General features: G+C 46.7%; 1 protein-coding gene across 4 annotated transcripts in view; it reads left to right on the plus strand.

The window, feature by feature from the left end:
• LRRC56 (leucine rich repeat containing 56) overlaps nucleotides 1–16,155 on the plus strand; it is a 57,418-nt gene that overhangs the window by 32,126 nt on the left and 9,137 nt on the right. For all 4 annotated transcript variants that reach the window (XR_012787541.1, XM_075566783.1, XM_075566780.1 and 1 more), the window contains exons 7-9: nucleotides 9,958–10,129; nucleotides 11,547–11,750; nucleotides 15,370–15,434. Coding sequence is in view for 3 of the 4 variants with exons in the window: in XM_075566783.1 (XP_075422898.1) it covers nucleotides 9,958–10,129; nucleotides 11,547–11,750; nucleotides 15,370–15,434 (441 nt within the window). In the remaining variant the exon portion in view is untranslated. The remainder of the gene's footprint in view (nucleotides 1–9,957; nucleotides 10,130–11,546; nucleotides 11,751–15,369; nucleotides 15,435–16,155) is intronic.

Raw genomic sequence — 16,155 nt, forward strand, 5'->3', positions numbered from 1 at the left:
TGATCTAAGCCATTCACCTAACCCCAACGGGTGATATTCTGTCACTTCCCTTTGTAAGCCTCTTTTGAATCTCTTCTATTTCATCAAGTTCATGCTGTACACTGCTACACTGATCTTGAATGAAAACACAATATTGTTCCTTAATTAGGACACATACCCCTCCTTTTGAAGCTAAAACATAGTCTAAAGCAATTCTGTTTTGTAAGGCCATAAACCTAATCTGAACATGTTCTTGGTTTAATGATGACATTAAAAACTGCAAAATTAAGGCCACATCCTTCCTGTAAATTGTTATCTGACTAAAAATACATTTTTACACAGGTTTCATTGGTTGGTGGAGACACTTGACCCATAAATTGATTCTTGTTCATAGTGTGTGATACACCCTTTAAAGAGGTTCCCTTAAAAATGGGAAAATACAGAAATTATACACATAATAATAAAAACCTTATTTTATGCAAGCAACCTTTCTTCGGGTATGCAGTTGCTAGATAAAGGAAATGGCATCTATCTCTATCGTCATATATTTTCCGAATCATCACAACATTCTATTACTGAGAATTGAGGGGGTTTGGTATCTGTGGAAGCGATATGCATGATCCTCACCCCGGCACGCATTATATACATCATTCACTCAGAATATCAGAACAGACGATGTCTGCGATGGTCAAAATGGCTGACTTATGATCCTTTCCTTGTGGCTGACACACGCCCCTGGGTGACCCTCTCCTTTCGGTGGAGGTGCAACACACTTCTGGATCAAAGTTTTGCTGCACATGACACATACATAGAGAGTGAGGAGTACTGCCAAAACACATACAAGAGCTTTCACAAGCCACGCTTCCAGGAAACCAATCCTCCCATCAAGGCTCAAGGGATTCACCTTAGTACATACACCTTAAATTTCTAACTTAAACACACCATAAAGAATAAAAATATTGAGTCTTTGAAAGAAGAAAAGTGAAAATAAATGTTCGGATTAAGACCGGGCCTTAGCCTGGTGTCTTATTTTCCTCGTTGGTTAATGGTTAGAGTTTTGACTCGGCAAGACGTTAACTTGATGCGGCTGTGCTTTAGGTGACTTTGGTCTTTGGTGGAGCTGGAACGAGCTTTACTGTACTTTGGGTCCAGGGAAAGAACTCTGCCACTTTAATTGCTGTAGTGGTGGTTAATATAGTCCTTGTCATCTGGGATGAAGAGCATGCTTGCATAGGACATATTTGACTATTAACCCCGTCTCAAGTAGGTGCACTTTCAACTTTGCCTAGAGAGACTCAAAGAATGTATTAGTTGCATACAAGACTTAGCCCGAGTCCATGGTCCCTGCTGGCGTGCTGAGGCGCAGGGAAAGCGGGTGCTTTCCCTGGCATTGCGGTTGCTTACCGCAAGCGCTCTCAGCAGCCGTCAGGGGGCGGGCGCGTCACTGGCCGGGGGCGGGCCAGTGACGTCACGGAGCTGGTTCGCCCTCATTGGGCGAACCGCTCACGTGACCGGCCTGTCTCGCCGGCAAGCGGGGGAATTTTAAATTCCCCCAAGACCTGCGCTTCCGCAAGCGCGCGGAAGCGCAGGTGAGCCCCTACTAAAGCCGCTCTAATTGCGGCTGTAGGGGCTCAGTGCTGAGCTGGAGCGCGCGTCAGCACGCTTCCGCAAGCACGCAGCAAACATGTCCGGGGCCTTATTGTTTTATTACCAATAACATGGTCCTTAATTCGTTCCTTTGGACTGCTGATAATCATAACTCCTCCCATAAGTGTCTCATAGGGATATAATTTATACCTACGAATAAATTCTTGTATCAATGTGTGTAGAGGGAGAGGGGGGTTGGCCCGGTATTAAAGGGGTTGCACCCCATATGGCCACCCCCTGACCTCACCAGGGAGGCAAGGGGTTAACTGGACTGCAGTCCAGGAATGTGGCTTACACCTTGTCATGTCAGGAAACTGTATGTTCACCTGTTCCCATGTTTCATTATAATCCTGTATTTTAATGTTTTAAAGTGCATTTCTGTATCTCCAGTTCTGGAGGTCACAGAGAGTTGATATTTGGCCAATATGTGGAGTCACTGTAGGCATTAAAAACTGGCAAATTTTGACCCACTGAGCCCACCAGAATGGAACTTATTAATATGTGTAGATATTAAAGAGTATATGTATGGTATTTTGGATCTGCTCTGAAAAATGCAGACTCCATCTGCTATGCTAAATAGGTCAGGAAGGGCAGCCGGATGATTGAGCCTAAGTACTAATCAACAAGACTCTGCCACTCTAATTGTTACCTGAGGGCGGAGAATCATCAAACTGGAGTGGTTTGTAAGTGTTATGTCTACACCTACAAACAATGCAGATACTTAATTTGGTAGATTGGTCGTCGCCCCTGATTTAATTATGGGGCTACCCATAGAGCCCCGGTACACATGGGCTAATTAGCTGGGAGGCATGGGTTAATCTGTGTCTCCACGTTAGGGATTGGATACAGATAATTGTTCACCAATAGTCTGTATTCAATGTTAAGAATAGGGTTACACAGGTATATAAACTGTGTCAACCCTACAATTTTTAGTTCTTCTTCTGATACCATCTTGAATGTCACCGGATTGCTGGAGAATTGCTAGCTGATACTTCTCCATTCCCCAACCCTAAGTAAGTGTTACCTTCTTGTCTGTTAATTGTACTATATTGCTGTGTTTACCTTTTTTAAGGAATAAATATATTTTATTATATCTATGCCTCGTTCAGTTCAACCCAGATATTTGGTGTTCATTATATCTTGTCATAAGCTACCGTGACAATGTGTTTACTCCTGTCTTAGCATCCGCATATAGACAGGTATTCCCTATTAATGTTCCTCAAATGAAAACTATGTAGCCAACGTGAACATGACTTTGCTACAATCTAAGTTCCTGAAACTTTGGGGCCTCATCCCTTGCCAAACCACTTGCTTCCATAATTAATTCTATCCTGTCTGCAGGCCATATCCCTAAGACCTGGAAAACTGCCAGAGTTTGTCCCAATCTTCAAAAGTGGGGACAAAAAATACTGTCTCAAACTACAGGCCAATCTCTGTTCTCCCAATACTATACACAGTCATGGAAAAAATATTCACTCCCGATTAAGCAATTATTTTACCCATACAAATTTCCCTAGCCAATCCCCATCTGGCTTTTACCCAAACACTCCACTGTAACTATTCTGCTAAAAATTTGAAATGCCTTGTATATAATGTATACCCTGTTCACTTATGTAACTGCTTTTGCAACTATGTATCCCCTGTATTTAACCCTATGCACAAGACACACCCACAAATGAGAGGTGACTCCCAATTCACCACTTCCTGGCAAACTCATTCTAGATTACACAGCAATTTTGACAATAACCACTGCTTAAGGACAACTTTGGAGAAAAAAAAATGGTTAAAAGTTATAACATACATCACATATTCAGTTAATAGACAAATGATTTTGTATAAGACTTCACACTAATGTCTTGCTTTATATAATCTCTTTGCACAGTGCTGAGCACACGGTCAGCTTTATATTATTAAAGACACTCAGCATTTGACTAAAGAAAAAAAAATGATTTTTATAAGACTTGTTCCCGGGCAAAGAGCCATCTTGTTTCTGGGCGTTTCGCCAAATGACCCTGAACAGATAAGATAACTGCACACCACGGCTTCTTCCTGAAAAATAATAATTATTGGATTGGAACTTTTGCTTAAAGTTTAAATACATGGAGCTTTATCCAGAGCCCTAAGAACTACATTTTTTATGGCCTCTCAAAAATTAAATAGCGGGCTTTTATATAGCTGAGGTTATATAACTTCTTAAAACACAAATAGCTCCCACACGCTCATGCTCTCTCCCTCCACTCAGTTCTTTTTAATGCCTTCTGTTTGAACTCTCATAGTTTCACAGACTTCCTTCACTACAAATTTATGCTATCCTGTTTCAATTCTGCCCTTTCTCACGCTAAACAAACCTACTTCTCTCCATTAATCAATACTCACAAGTCTAACCCACACTAACTCTTCCTTCATCTCACCTCAGGACTTTGCTGCCTATTTTAAGGAAAAGGTTGAATCCACACACCAGACCATTCCCTCTGTTTCCTCCTATCCTACTTTGCTTCCTACTCTCTTCCTGCTTTCCTTGACTCTTTTTCCACTGTATCAGAAGAGAATGTCACCATCACTGTTGATCTCCTCTTCTCCCTCTACTCTGCTACATTTCCATTCTCCTTCAAACATGTAACAGCTATACCATGATTCAAAAATAGCAAGCTTGACCCTACCTGTCTTTCTAACTACTGAACTTGTCTTGTATTCTCTTGCTTGCTCCATTTTCTCAACACCCATTCTCTCCTTAACCCTCTACAATCTGACTTCTGCACTGCTCCCTCCACAGAGACAATTCTCACTAAAATAACTGCTGACCTATATGCTGCCAAAGACAGAGGTCATTACACTCTGCTCATATTACTCCACCTCTCTGAAGGATTTGCCTCTGTGGACCTAATGACATCTCTTGGGTTTAAATATCACCACTATGCTGACGACACCCACATTTACTTTTCAACCCCTGACCTTACACCTGCCATACAAACCTAAGTTTCTGAATTGTCTTTCTGTTATCTCATCCTGGAAGGCCCTCCTTCGCCTTAAACTTAATATGGCAAAAACAGAGTTCCTCATACTTCCTCCCAAACCTGACCCTATTATCTCCTTCCACATTACTCTTGAATCTTCCATCCAGAAGCCCAAGCACGCTGCTTAGGGGTCACACCCTGCTCCTCTCTCATATTCTCCTCTCTTATTCAAAACATTTCTATAACTGTCGCTTTTTTCCTCCACAATATCACAAAGATACACCTGTTCCTCTGTTGCTCAACTATTAAAAACTCTGATTCAGACCCTCATTCTCTCCCATCTTGATTACTGTAATCCCCTGCCATCCTGCCTTCCTGCCTTTCACCTGTCTTCCCTACTATCTATCCTAAACGCTGCTGCCAGAATCACTCTACTCTTTAAACTCTGATTCTGCGTTTCCCCTCCTGAAATTCCTCTCCTGGCTTCTAATCAAATCCTACTGTCTGTACACTTTCCCTACCTACCAATTAGATTGTAAACTCCTCAGTGCAGGGACTTCTCTTCCTTAATGTTACTTTTATGTCTGGATCACTTATTTCATGACCCCTTACCCTTACCATTTGCTACCTATATGATTACGACGTGCACCACTCCTGTGAAGCGCTTTGCATATTAATGGTGTTATATACATGAAAACATACAATACAATATATACTTCAAACAATGCTTGTGAGCTTTTACCCGCATATTTAAACACAAAATATTCCCAAACATATCCTAATCCTATAGAAATAAAATTGAAATGTGTTTTTACTGGTTACACACAATACAGAACACACAATACAAAAATTTCTCTCATACACAGCCAAACAACATCACAAAAATAACGAACAAATAAAAGAAAAACATTTCTCCCCTATTAACACACAATTTCACCCTGCAACTATATTAATAAAAGTTCCCTTCTCTTTATTCTCATAAATAACCTGATTTTAAAACTACTCTGATGCTCCGGAGCTTTTGAGTTAACTTTCGTATCTTGGCACATTCTTCGCGCTGAAGAAAAAGGTGGGGGCACGATCTGTGCTGCTGCTGTTCTGATTCTCTTTCTTGCAGACATTTGAGCAGAAGGAAAAAAGAATACTGTATCTCCTGGTTTTAAAACACTTATCCATCTGGCCAAAACGAATAAACCCTTTAAACTCTCACCAGTGACAGAGCTAAATATAGGCCCTCTTTTTCCCCGCATTCTTTAATCCTTTTATACTTGATGTAGACCTTTTAAAAATTTAGACGTCATTGTGAGCAAATAATATTCATGTTTTTGTAAGTACTTGCAAGTTTTTTGATGGTGACTTGTGTACACGTGATACTTAGCATGGTTTATCTTTCACACAGGTAATCATTCAGGAAAAATTCATTAGGGTATCAAATCCATCTGGCAACTCTCCATTAAGGGCACAACAATTTTACTTGCCGGCACCGAAACTTGAGTTTATATCAGGAAATGATTTATAACCACTTATTGCTTGTGGGGAAATGGAAGGAAAAGCTGATACGTTTACACCTGATTTCTGCGGCTTCCAGTCAGCCGGGCCTGCCATGCATGACTTTAGCCACAAAAACCTCATAAAATCCAAAGATTTATACTGCCACAGACACACAGGGATTACTGAAAGTTAGAAGGTTCCACTATGAGCCCTTGCGTTCGCATTCTTACGAATAAGAAAACTGGTGCGGCTGCCCATAGGTTCATGCTTCCTTCCATAGTAATTTATTGCAAACAAACTTTTTTCATTGGGGTGGCGTGTTTTTCACTGGGACTTACATGTGTTTTTTCACTTGAACTTGCATGTGTATTTTCATTGGCCAACCAAACATATTTATATTGTCTCTTCTTGTTCTCTGTATCCATTCTTTATTATTTTTGTCTGCAGACACACAACCTCTAATTTTGAGAACTTTGGTTTCCCATTGGTTTCCCATTAGTCTCCTGTTACAGTAATCACATTTAATTGACCTGTACAATACTCCTGATACAATAATAAGCGCAAGCTGATTGCGTACAACTCTTTTGGCATGTTATTGTTCTGAATAGTGTAAATAAGGACCTGTCACGAGACTGTTCCCCAATCATATTTTTTCACCATAACTATACCCAAGAAAACACTTGAATTACTTCAGCGGGTACAACCCATTCCTGATAAACCTTATACTTTTATAACATGGATACAAATAAGACCTTTTAAACATATATCCATAAATAAACTCACTTGGTATGTTAATGACAAGACAGAGCAAATGTACAATCAGGGACCCTTCCTGCTCAGACAACAAAAATATTTATCACAACCCAGGACGGTCTGAACAATCCCTTAAGCATACAAACACTCACCTTCATCGCCAAAACACCTAAACTTTTAACGGAACTCTCACCTTAGTCCCAATAAAACTTAAATAACTATAACACTTTAAAATGGATACAGGAACAGACAAATAAACTTATTTGAAACTGCTAGGTAAACCCGTCAACCCAGATTGAGACACCCTTCAAAACACATCTCTCTATACACCACTCAAAACAACTTTTTAAACTCAGGCTTTCCTCAAAAAGGTGCCTTTTACCTTGATTCTTATGAGCGCTCAGATTTGAGTGACCGAGGAGTGTTTTTTTCAGGTGCTCAGCTTCCGGTATATTGGGGTTCCTATTCGGAGCGCCATCTGTGAAAAGCGTGAATAAATAAGAGTCATCCTCTGAGGATCATTTTTGCAGAATGACAAATAAGTTTATTGCAGTGTACGTGCACACGCAGGAGGCAGTTTCAAAATAAAACTCCCCCAACGACATGGTGGCATACAGGCCTTATTTATACACAAAATACTAAGCCCACGCCCCCTAAACGAGGCTGCGTGTGCGTCACTACGTAAGCATATAAGATAAACAAAATATGAACTCATGAACTCATGAACACATTGAGTTAAAAGCATTACGATGAGATTCATATTAGAAATGAAATGACTCAGCTAATATTCCTTATAAAAGCCGGTGACTTTTACTCTACATAAGGGACTTCATGGGCACCTCCCTCGGAATGCAAGACGCATGTTATCTATATTTTATTTATATAACATTTGCGCTTTTCTCCCCTCTTCAAGGTCTTGTGGCTTAGCTGAACAGCTTAATATCAAAAACTTCAGGAGCAGGAAAAATAAAAAAATGTCTTTAAACTAACTTCCATACCAACTTTCATACAGACAATAGACAATATCACGCACCTAAGATGGATGCTGACTCAAAATGGCGGCTTAGATCCCAGTGCTGTTTGTCAGATCTCCCCCCCTCCTTGCATCATATTCTCACTTTGTCATGTGTCTAGAGCTCCAGTGTGTGTGCGTGTGCGCTTGTGTGTGTGGTGTGCTGTTGTGTGTGTGTTTGTAGCAGTAGTTTGTGTGTGTGTGTGTGTACACAGAGGGGGCGGCAGTGTGTGGATATAGATATCTGCAGTGTACGCGTATATAGAGGTGGTTTCATGTATTTACCATTTTATTTTAATTAAAAAAATCTATTTAACTATACAAAAGTGTCTATTATTTATTAATTAAGCCTACATTTAGCCTATAATAGTAACAATCCCCTCAGAACAGGGCATTACTGGCCAATAATGCCCTGGCTGGGTTATATTCCCTCGTCTTCGCCTCGGGCCTTCAACTCTTCCAGCCGGGGCATTATTGGCCAGTAATGCCCTGTTCTTCGGGGATTATTACTTAAATATTCCACCAAGGAGATGCCCTTAAGAAAGTCAATTTATTTCCAGAGTAACACATCTTTGCTTTTAGCATGGTTAGATTAGACTTGTTACATTCTTTAGAAAAGGTTTTTGAAGTGAAACTTCTTTAGTGGCACCTAGTCATGATGGGACAAAACTGGAGAGATGAGACGAAAATGCGAAACGGAAATGAGGTCACGTAATGGCCGCTGCTCCCCCCACACGCCCGCTGTCACATACGGTGGCGATAGCCGCCGGCGCCGCCCCTAACGGCCGCCGTTCCCCCCACACGCCCACACAGACATGGGAGTTGGATGGATGCGCATGCACAGATGTGACCGCCGGGTCCCTCAAGCGCTAATGCGTCCATCGATACCAGCCAGGAAGCTATCTGTGCGAGCATGCGCACAATCGGCCTGTGCATCCACTACATATACGCCGAGACACTCGGCACATCCAGCGCATGCACAGAAGCATCTCCCTCCCCCTGCACATGCGCAGGGACGGCCGTATCCCTATGCGCAGAAGAATACTCAGCCCAGTGCACAAGCAGAGGTCTCCGGGGGAGGGGGGGCTGCTTAGGAGACTCAGACAGAGACCCGGGGCTGCAGCTCCGCCGGGGGTGGGGGGAGTCAGGAGAGAGGGGGCAGGACACAGACAGAGAGACATACACACCATACACTGACAGACACACACACACTGACTGACACACACACACACACTGACTGACACACACACACTGACTGACACACACACACACACACTGACACACACACACACACACTGACTGACATACACACACTGACTGACACACATACACGCACACTCTGACGCGCGCACACTCTGACACGCGCACACTGACACACGCACGCACAGGGGTGATTAAGTGAGATAAGATGGGGGGGGGAATTGAGTGAGAGGAGGGGATGGGGGAGTATCGAGTGAAAGAGGAGAAAGTGTGGTTGAGTGAGGAGGAGAGGGGATTGAGAGGGAGAGGATTTGGGGGGATTGATTGAGAGGGGGTGAATTGGGAGAATTGAGTGAGAAGGAGAGGGGAATTGAGTGAGCAGGAGGGGGGATTGAGTGGGAGTGGGCAATTGAGTGAGTAGGAGGGGGGATTGAGTGGGGAGGGGGTTGAGTGAGAAGAGGGAATTGAGTGTGGGGGGAGGGGGAATTGAGTGAAAGATGGAGGGGGGATTGAGTGAGAGAAGGAGAGGGGAATTGAGTGAGGAGGAATGGAGGATTGAGTATGAGAGGGGGAAATTTAGTAAGGAGGAGCAGGGAGGATTAATAGAGAGGAGGATGGGGGATTGAGTGAAAGAGGAGGGGGTCAGTAGGACAGTGGCCCATCAAAGAATGTGTGCCCATTTATTGACTACAAAAAAGGTTGTCCATCCCCGGCTTAAGCATATATGGACCACAGCATTTAGCCCCAATGTTTTAGAAATTTAGATTTTTCCTTTAAATCAGACACAGTACAACTACTTTTATGGAGCCATCTAACCCCCCGGTGATAGTACCGTTCTAGTAGTACTGTAGGAGGGTGGAGTGTTAATACCCTTTTGTTACCTGCTTCTCTCTTCCTCTCCTATCCCCCCTCCCCCCCCAGTCTCCAGATTATAACTACAGATCGGAGGTTTGGAGTCTAATCCCCCACCTCCGATTCTTGGATGATTCCCCCACTGACCAGCTGAGACCCCACTCCTCCTACACTCCCACCCAGGACTGGCTGTTGGTCAGGGACTACATCAAAGACAGCGTTGTGGAGCAGGAGGACACAGGTGATTAGCCTGGGGCAATGCGTTGCAGGCGCCTTTGGCTTCTAGGGGGCTCCACGTGCTGCTATTGTCATTAACATTTAATTGCCGCTCTTTAATGTTATAATTTTCATGTATTTAGATTTTTCCTTTATGCTGTCTGCAATGATCATGGCCTCTCTCTTTATATATAACACTAGCTGAAAGTACTTGTCGCTCCCCGGGAATTCAACGAAACAAACCTCATCCTTCCTCTTCTCAGCGCCCCTACCCTTCTCCCTCTCTTCTCTCCCTTCCCCCTCATCTCTCTCCTTCCCATCATCTCTCTCCCTCCCATCACTTTTCTTTAATATTTTATGATGTCCCCAATTATTTCCGCATGTCTCTCCTTCTCCAGCATTCTTGCTTTATCCTCGAGTAACAACTTATCTCTTTCTTTCTTTGTGTGCTTTCTGTGTACACTTTATAGCGATTTGACTGTCCTTATCTGCCACCAGGCTATGTGCATTATGATGTCACCAGTATGATGTCACGTGCCAGATACATAGTCTACAAGGTACAACACCCAGCCCCTGACTTGCTTGTAATAACTAATAGAATGTTTCCAATTTCCACCATGCTAAATTTGGTTATGATATCTCCAAATGCATAACAATTTTCTGAAATATATAGTAGATACAAGATATCTTTCTAGGAAATACACGTATATCAACCCCATTCCGCGTCAGAAGGCCGGCGATGTGTTCAGGCACTGGAGGGGTTAAATACATCAGATTACAGCACTGCCTGTTCTCTCTATCGCCATCCCATGTCTCCTTCTCCGTGTGTCCCTTTAATCTGTCACCGCCCCCTCCTGTCCTTTACATGATGCCTGTGCCTTTTCTGCGTCACTGTTCTGTCTCAATCCTTCTGTCTCTGCTCCTTCTGAATGACTGTTCCTTCTGTGTGAATGTACCCTGTCCCTTTTGTTCTTCCTCCCTGTCTCTTTTTTGTGTCACTGTCCCCTGTCCCTGCCCTCTCTACACCTCTAAGTGACTGTCCCTTCTCTGCGGCACTGTCCACGGACCCCGCAGCTCCTCTTCTTGGTGACTGTCCCTTTGCTGTATCACTGCCTCCTCTGCTCTTGCTGTTACTCTCCCTTCTCTGTGTTGCTGTTACTTCTCCCATCAGCTCTTCTTCTCTGTGACTATCACTTCTCTCTGTCACTGTCCTTTGTCTCTGTGACTTTCCCTTCTCACTCACTGTCCCTTCTCTGTGTTGCTCTTACTTGTCCCATCAGCTTTCTCTCTGTGACTGTCCCTTCTCTTTGTCACCACCCCCTGTCTTTCCCTACACACCAGAGGAGGCTCCAGGAATATTCAACCAAGTGGCATCTCCAGCATAGCTCGATAAAGTGACTACCGCTGGAAACTCTTCTAAACCTCTCTTCTTGTGTTACAAGGCCCTGGAAGTGACCCAAGAAAGCAGAGCCTGAGACCTACCACCGCACATCCCGCCCTCATCGGGAGACCCCGCTCTGCTCCAAGGCCGGCCAGTGCAGGGAGGCCGGCCCCCAGCCACCAGGGGGCAGGAGGAAGCCCACTAACAGAGTCTATCAACTCCGAAGAGGGGGAACCAGGGGATGAAGCCAGTGACTTAACTCATGGTAAATTCTACCTATAAAGGCTTGTCATATTCTAGGTGCAGTCTCTCTCTGACTTTCTCTGTCTCTCTTTCTACCCATGCTACCCTCTCTCTTGCCCTCTCCATGTACCCCTCAGTGTCTCTCACACACGTTGTCTACCTTAATCTCTGTCCTACTCTCTCTCAATCTGTCATTCTTATTTTCTCTCACAAATATGCACACACAAGCACATACACACAACCACTCGCACTTTCACACACACACACACACACACACACACACACACACACACACACACACACACACACACACACACACACACACACACACACACACTCTCTTTCTCTGTCTCTCTCTCAGTCCTTGTCATTCTCTCTCTCTTTCTTCCTGCCTCCTTAATGTCTCTCCTCTTACCTCTTTCTCTTCCTGTCGCTCTTTAACACACTCTCTCTCCATCTCTCAATCTTTATCCCTCTCTCTCTCACATACACTCTCAAGGGGTCGCGGCCGTCTGGCGCTGGAAGTTGGGTCGGGCCCAACTTCTGCGTCCGGCTGCCGTGCCTCTGGTTGCCGCCGCGGGCCTGCCTCTCACTCCCACACTGCTGTGGACCTCCATCACTGTCCTGCGCCGGGCCTCTCCCACCAGTGCACGCCGATAGCTGGGCCCAGCATCGGGTGCAAACCGGCATTAGAGAGGGGGCCAGCGCGGGAGAGTGAGGGAGGCCCACAGCAGCGTGGGAGAGTGAGGGAGGCCCACAGCAGCGTGGGAGAGAGATAGGGAGGCCCACATCAGCGTGGGAGAGAGATAGGGAGGCCCACAGCAGCGTGGGAGAGTGATAGGGAGGCCCACAGCAGCGTGGGAGATAGGGAGGCCCACAGCAGCGTGGGAGATAGGGAGGCCCACAGCAGCGTGTGAGAGAGATAGGGAGGCCCACAGCAGCGTGGGAGAGTGAGGGAGTCCCACAGCAGCGTGGGAGAGAGATAGGGAGGCCCACATCAGCGTGGGAGAGAGATAGGGAGGCCCACAGCAGCGTGGGAGAGTGATAGGGAGGCCCACAGCAGCGTGGGAGATAGGGAGGAACCAACAGCAGCGTGGGAGATAGGGAGGCCCACAGCAGCGTGGGAGATAGGGAGGCCCACAGCAGCGTGGGAGAGAGATAGGGAGGCCCACAGCAGCGTGGGAGAGTGATAGGGAGGCCCACAGCAGCGTGGGAGAGAGATAGGGAGGCCCACATCAGCGTGGGAGAGAGATAGGGAGGCCCACAGCAGCGTGGGAGAGTGATAGGGAGGCCCACAGCAGCGTGGGAGATAGGGAGGAACCAACAGCAGCGTGGGAGATAGGGAGGCCCACAGCAGCGTGGGAGATAGGGAGGCCCACAGCAGCGTGGGAGAGAGATAGGGAGGCCCACAGCAGCGTGGGAGAGAGATAGGGAGGCCCACAGCAGCGTGGGAGAGTGATAGGGAGGCCCACAGCAGCGTGGGAGAGTGATAGGGAGGCCCACAGCAGCGTGGGAGATAGGGAGGCCCACAGCAGCGTGGGAAAGTGATAGGGAGGCCCACAGCAGCGTGGGAGATAGGGAGGCCCACAGCAGTGTGGGAGATAGGGAGGCCCACAGCAGCGTGGGAGATAGGGAGGCCCACAGCAGCGTGGGAGAGAGATAGGGAGGCCCACAGCAGCGTGGGAGATAGGGAGGCCCTCAGCAGTGTGGGAGAGAGATAGGGAGGCCCACAGCAGCGTGGGAGATAGGGAGGCCCACAGCAGCGTGGGAGAGAGATAGGGAGGCCCACAGCAGCGTGGGAGATAGGGAGGCCCACAGCAGCGTGGGAGTGCTGGGGCCCGGCGGCCTGAGACCGTTCCCCAAGGTAAGTGTAAGCATGTATTTTGGGGGGGTAATGTTGTAAGTATCTATTTGGGAGGGTCAATGTTATAAGTATGTATTTGAGGGGTAGTGTTGTATGTATTTGGGGGGGCAGTGTTGTAAGTATGTATTTGTGGAGGGTAGTTTTGTAAATATGTATTTGGGGGGTAGTGTTGTAAGTATGTATTTGGGGGGGCAGTTTTGTAAGTATGCATTTGGGGGGGCAGTTTTGTAAGTATGCATTTGGGGGAGGGTAGTTTTTTAAGTATGTATTTGTGGGAGGGTAGTGTTGTATATATTTGTGCGGAATGCAGTGTTTTGAGTATTTTGTGTAGGGATTGTGAGGGGTTAATTATTGTGGGGGTAATTGTATGAGTATTGGGAGAAATTATTTGTGTAGCGAGGGGGGGAGGAGGGAATGAGTGTGAGAAGGGGGATTGAGGGAGCGGTATCTGAGTGATAGCGGAGGGGGTGGAGAGTGAGGGGGTGTAAGAGAGGGAGTGAAAAAGAGAGAGAGGGGTGCGGGTGGGGAGAGGAAAACCTCGTCCAGGGTGAAGGGAAGAGCGGAGCGAGCGGGCTGGCGCTCATGAGCAGTGACGTCACCTGCATGTAAGCAGGAGACCAATCTTGTCCTGCTATAGGAAATTTGCGAGTGCGGGGGGGGGCGTGTCAGTGGGACGCGGGGGGGGGGGCATCTATTGCAGTAATATCTATCTATCTATATATATATATATATATATATATATCCCCTCTCTCCCTCCCTTCCCTCCCCTCTCTCTCTCCCCCCCTCCCTCTCTCTTTCCCCCCTCCCTCTCTCTCTCTCCTCCCCATTGCTCTCTCCCCTGCTCTCCCGCCCCCCCCTGCGCTCTCTCCCGCCCCCCCCTGCGCTCTCTCTCCCTCCCCCTGCGCTCTCTCTCTCCCTTCCCCCTGTGCTCTCTCTCTCCCTTCCCCCGCGCTCTCTCTCTCCCACCCCCGTGCTCTCTCCCTCCCCGACCCTCCCCTCTCTCCCCCCGACTCTCCCCCCGACCCCCCCTCTCTCCCCCCGACCCTTCCCTCTCTCCCCCCTGACCCTCCCCTCTCCCCCCCGTCCCCCTCCTTTCTCCTCCCGTCCCCCCTCCTCTCTCCCCCCCTTCCCTCCCCTCTCTCTCTCCCCCGACCCTCCTCTCTCTCCCCTTCCCTCCTCTCTCTCCCCCTTTACTCCTCTCTCTCTCCCCCCTTCTCTCCTTTTCCCTCTCTCTCACCCTTCCCCTCTCTCTCTCCCCCTTCTCCTTTCCCCCCTCTCTCTCCCCCCTTCTCTCCTTTCTCCTCTCTCTCCATTCCCCTCTTTCCCCCTTCTCTCTCCTGCATTCTCTCCTTCCCCCTTCTCTCCTTTCCCCCCCTTCTCGGCGGGGGGTTGGCGATTTTATGAATAGTAATTTGACTACTAATCTATCTTATAATGTAATATACCTTGTAGCAACAAATACATTATATTAGTGAATTGGGAGTGTGTGTGTGTGTACATAAGTTCCAACTTTTCTATTCAATGTATCTTGACAAAGGTCCAAGGACGGACCGAAACGTTGGTCCTACATTAAACCTCCACATGTTTTTCAAGACCTCTGGCGTGCGGACTGTTGCTATTTTATCTGAATGCCATGATTGGTGGATGTCTCAGCACCCCGAGGCAGTTTGCAGTGCTTATACTGGGAGTGCTCCTTTTAAATCACCATGTCCTGATCCTGGACATCTCACTTACATTTTGTCCCCACGGACCCTGAAATGTATGTTTGTTCCCACAGGAGTCAGCAGAGTCATCTGTGGAAATCCCATCAAAGCCCTACGTGCGAGGAAGGAGAAGCTAGGGGTAAGAGCATCCACAGAAGAGACTGACTCAGAGGATGCACATCTGCCTCACGTTTTTATATTGCTTAGCTCCTAATCACTAGAGGCTGACCCTCTTAGACTTACATGCCCTCTCAGTTTACATGAGGGTCAAAAACTTTCAAGAAATCTCATAATGGGTCATGGGACCTTTGCATCTGGGTCACTGGGTCACCCTTTGGTAGGAGGTATGTAAGGCTTATGCTCATTCTGTACTACCTGGATCCATCATGTCTGTGTCACTGTCGCTTTGTTGTGGGAAGGACAGACTGGATGTAACACAGGTCCCTTAAGTCTGTGTCACCCTTTGATAGGACAACTCTATAAGCCTGTGTCTCTTGTCTGTGTCACCATGTCACCTTTCAGTGGGAGGAAAAGACTCCACGTGTCACAGGTCCTTCATGTTTGTGTTGTCCTGCAGTGAAAGGGACATACTCCCTGAGCCATTGGAACCTCCTTTCTGTCACTGTGTGTCCCTTGTAGTTGGGACAGATGTAATGGGTCATACGTTTCTTCTGTCTGTGTCATCCTGTGGTGGAAAGGCAGTACTCTCTGGGTCATGGGATATTTCTGTCAGTGTCATGTGGGGTGAAAGGCACATACTAATTGGGCCACAGGTCCCTTTTGTCTGTGTTGCTGTGTCACCCTGCAGTGGGACGGACGGACAGACTGGGTGGGCCATAGGTCCTTTGTGTCTGTGTCAC

This window comes from Ascaphus truei, chromosome 12 (genome assembly GCF_040206685.1).
Source record: "Ascaphus truei isolate aAscTru1 chromosome 12, aAscTru1.hap1, whole genome shotgun sequence".
NCBI lineage: Eukaryota > Metazoa > Chordata > Amphibia > Anura > Ascaphidae > Ascaphus > Ascaphus truei.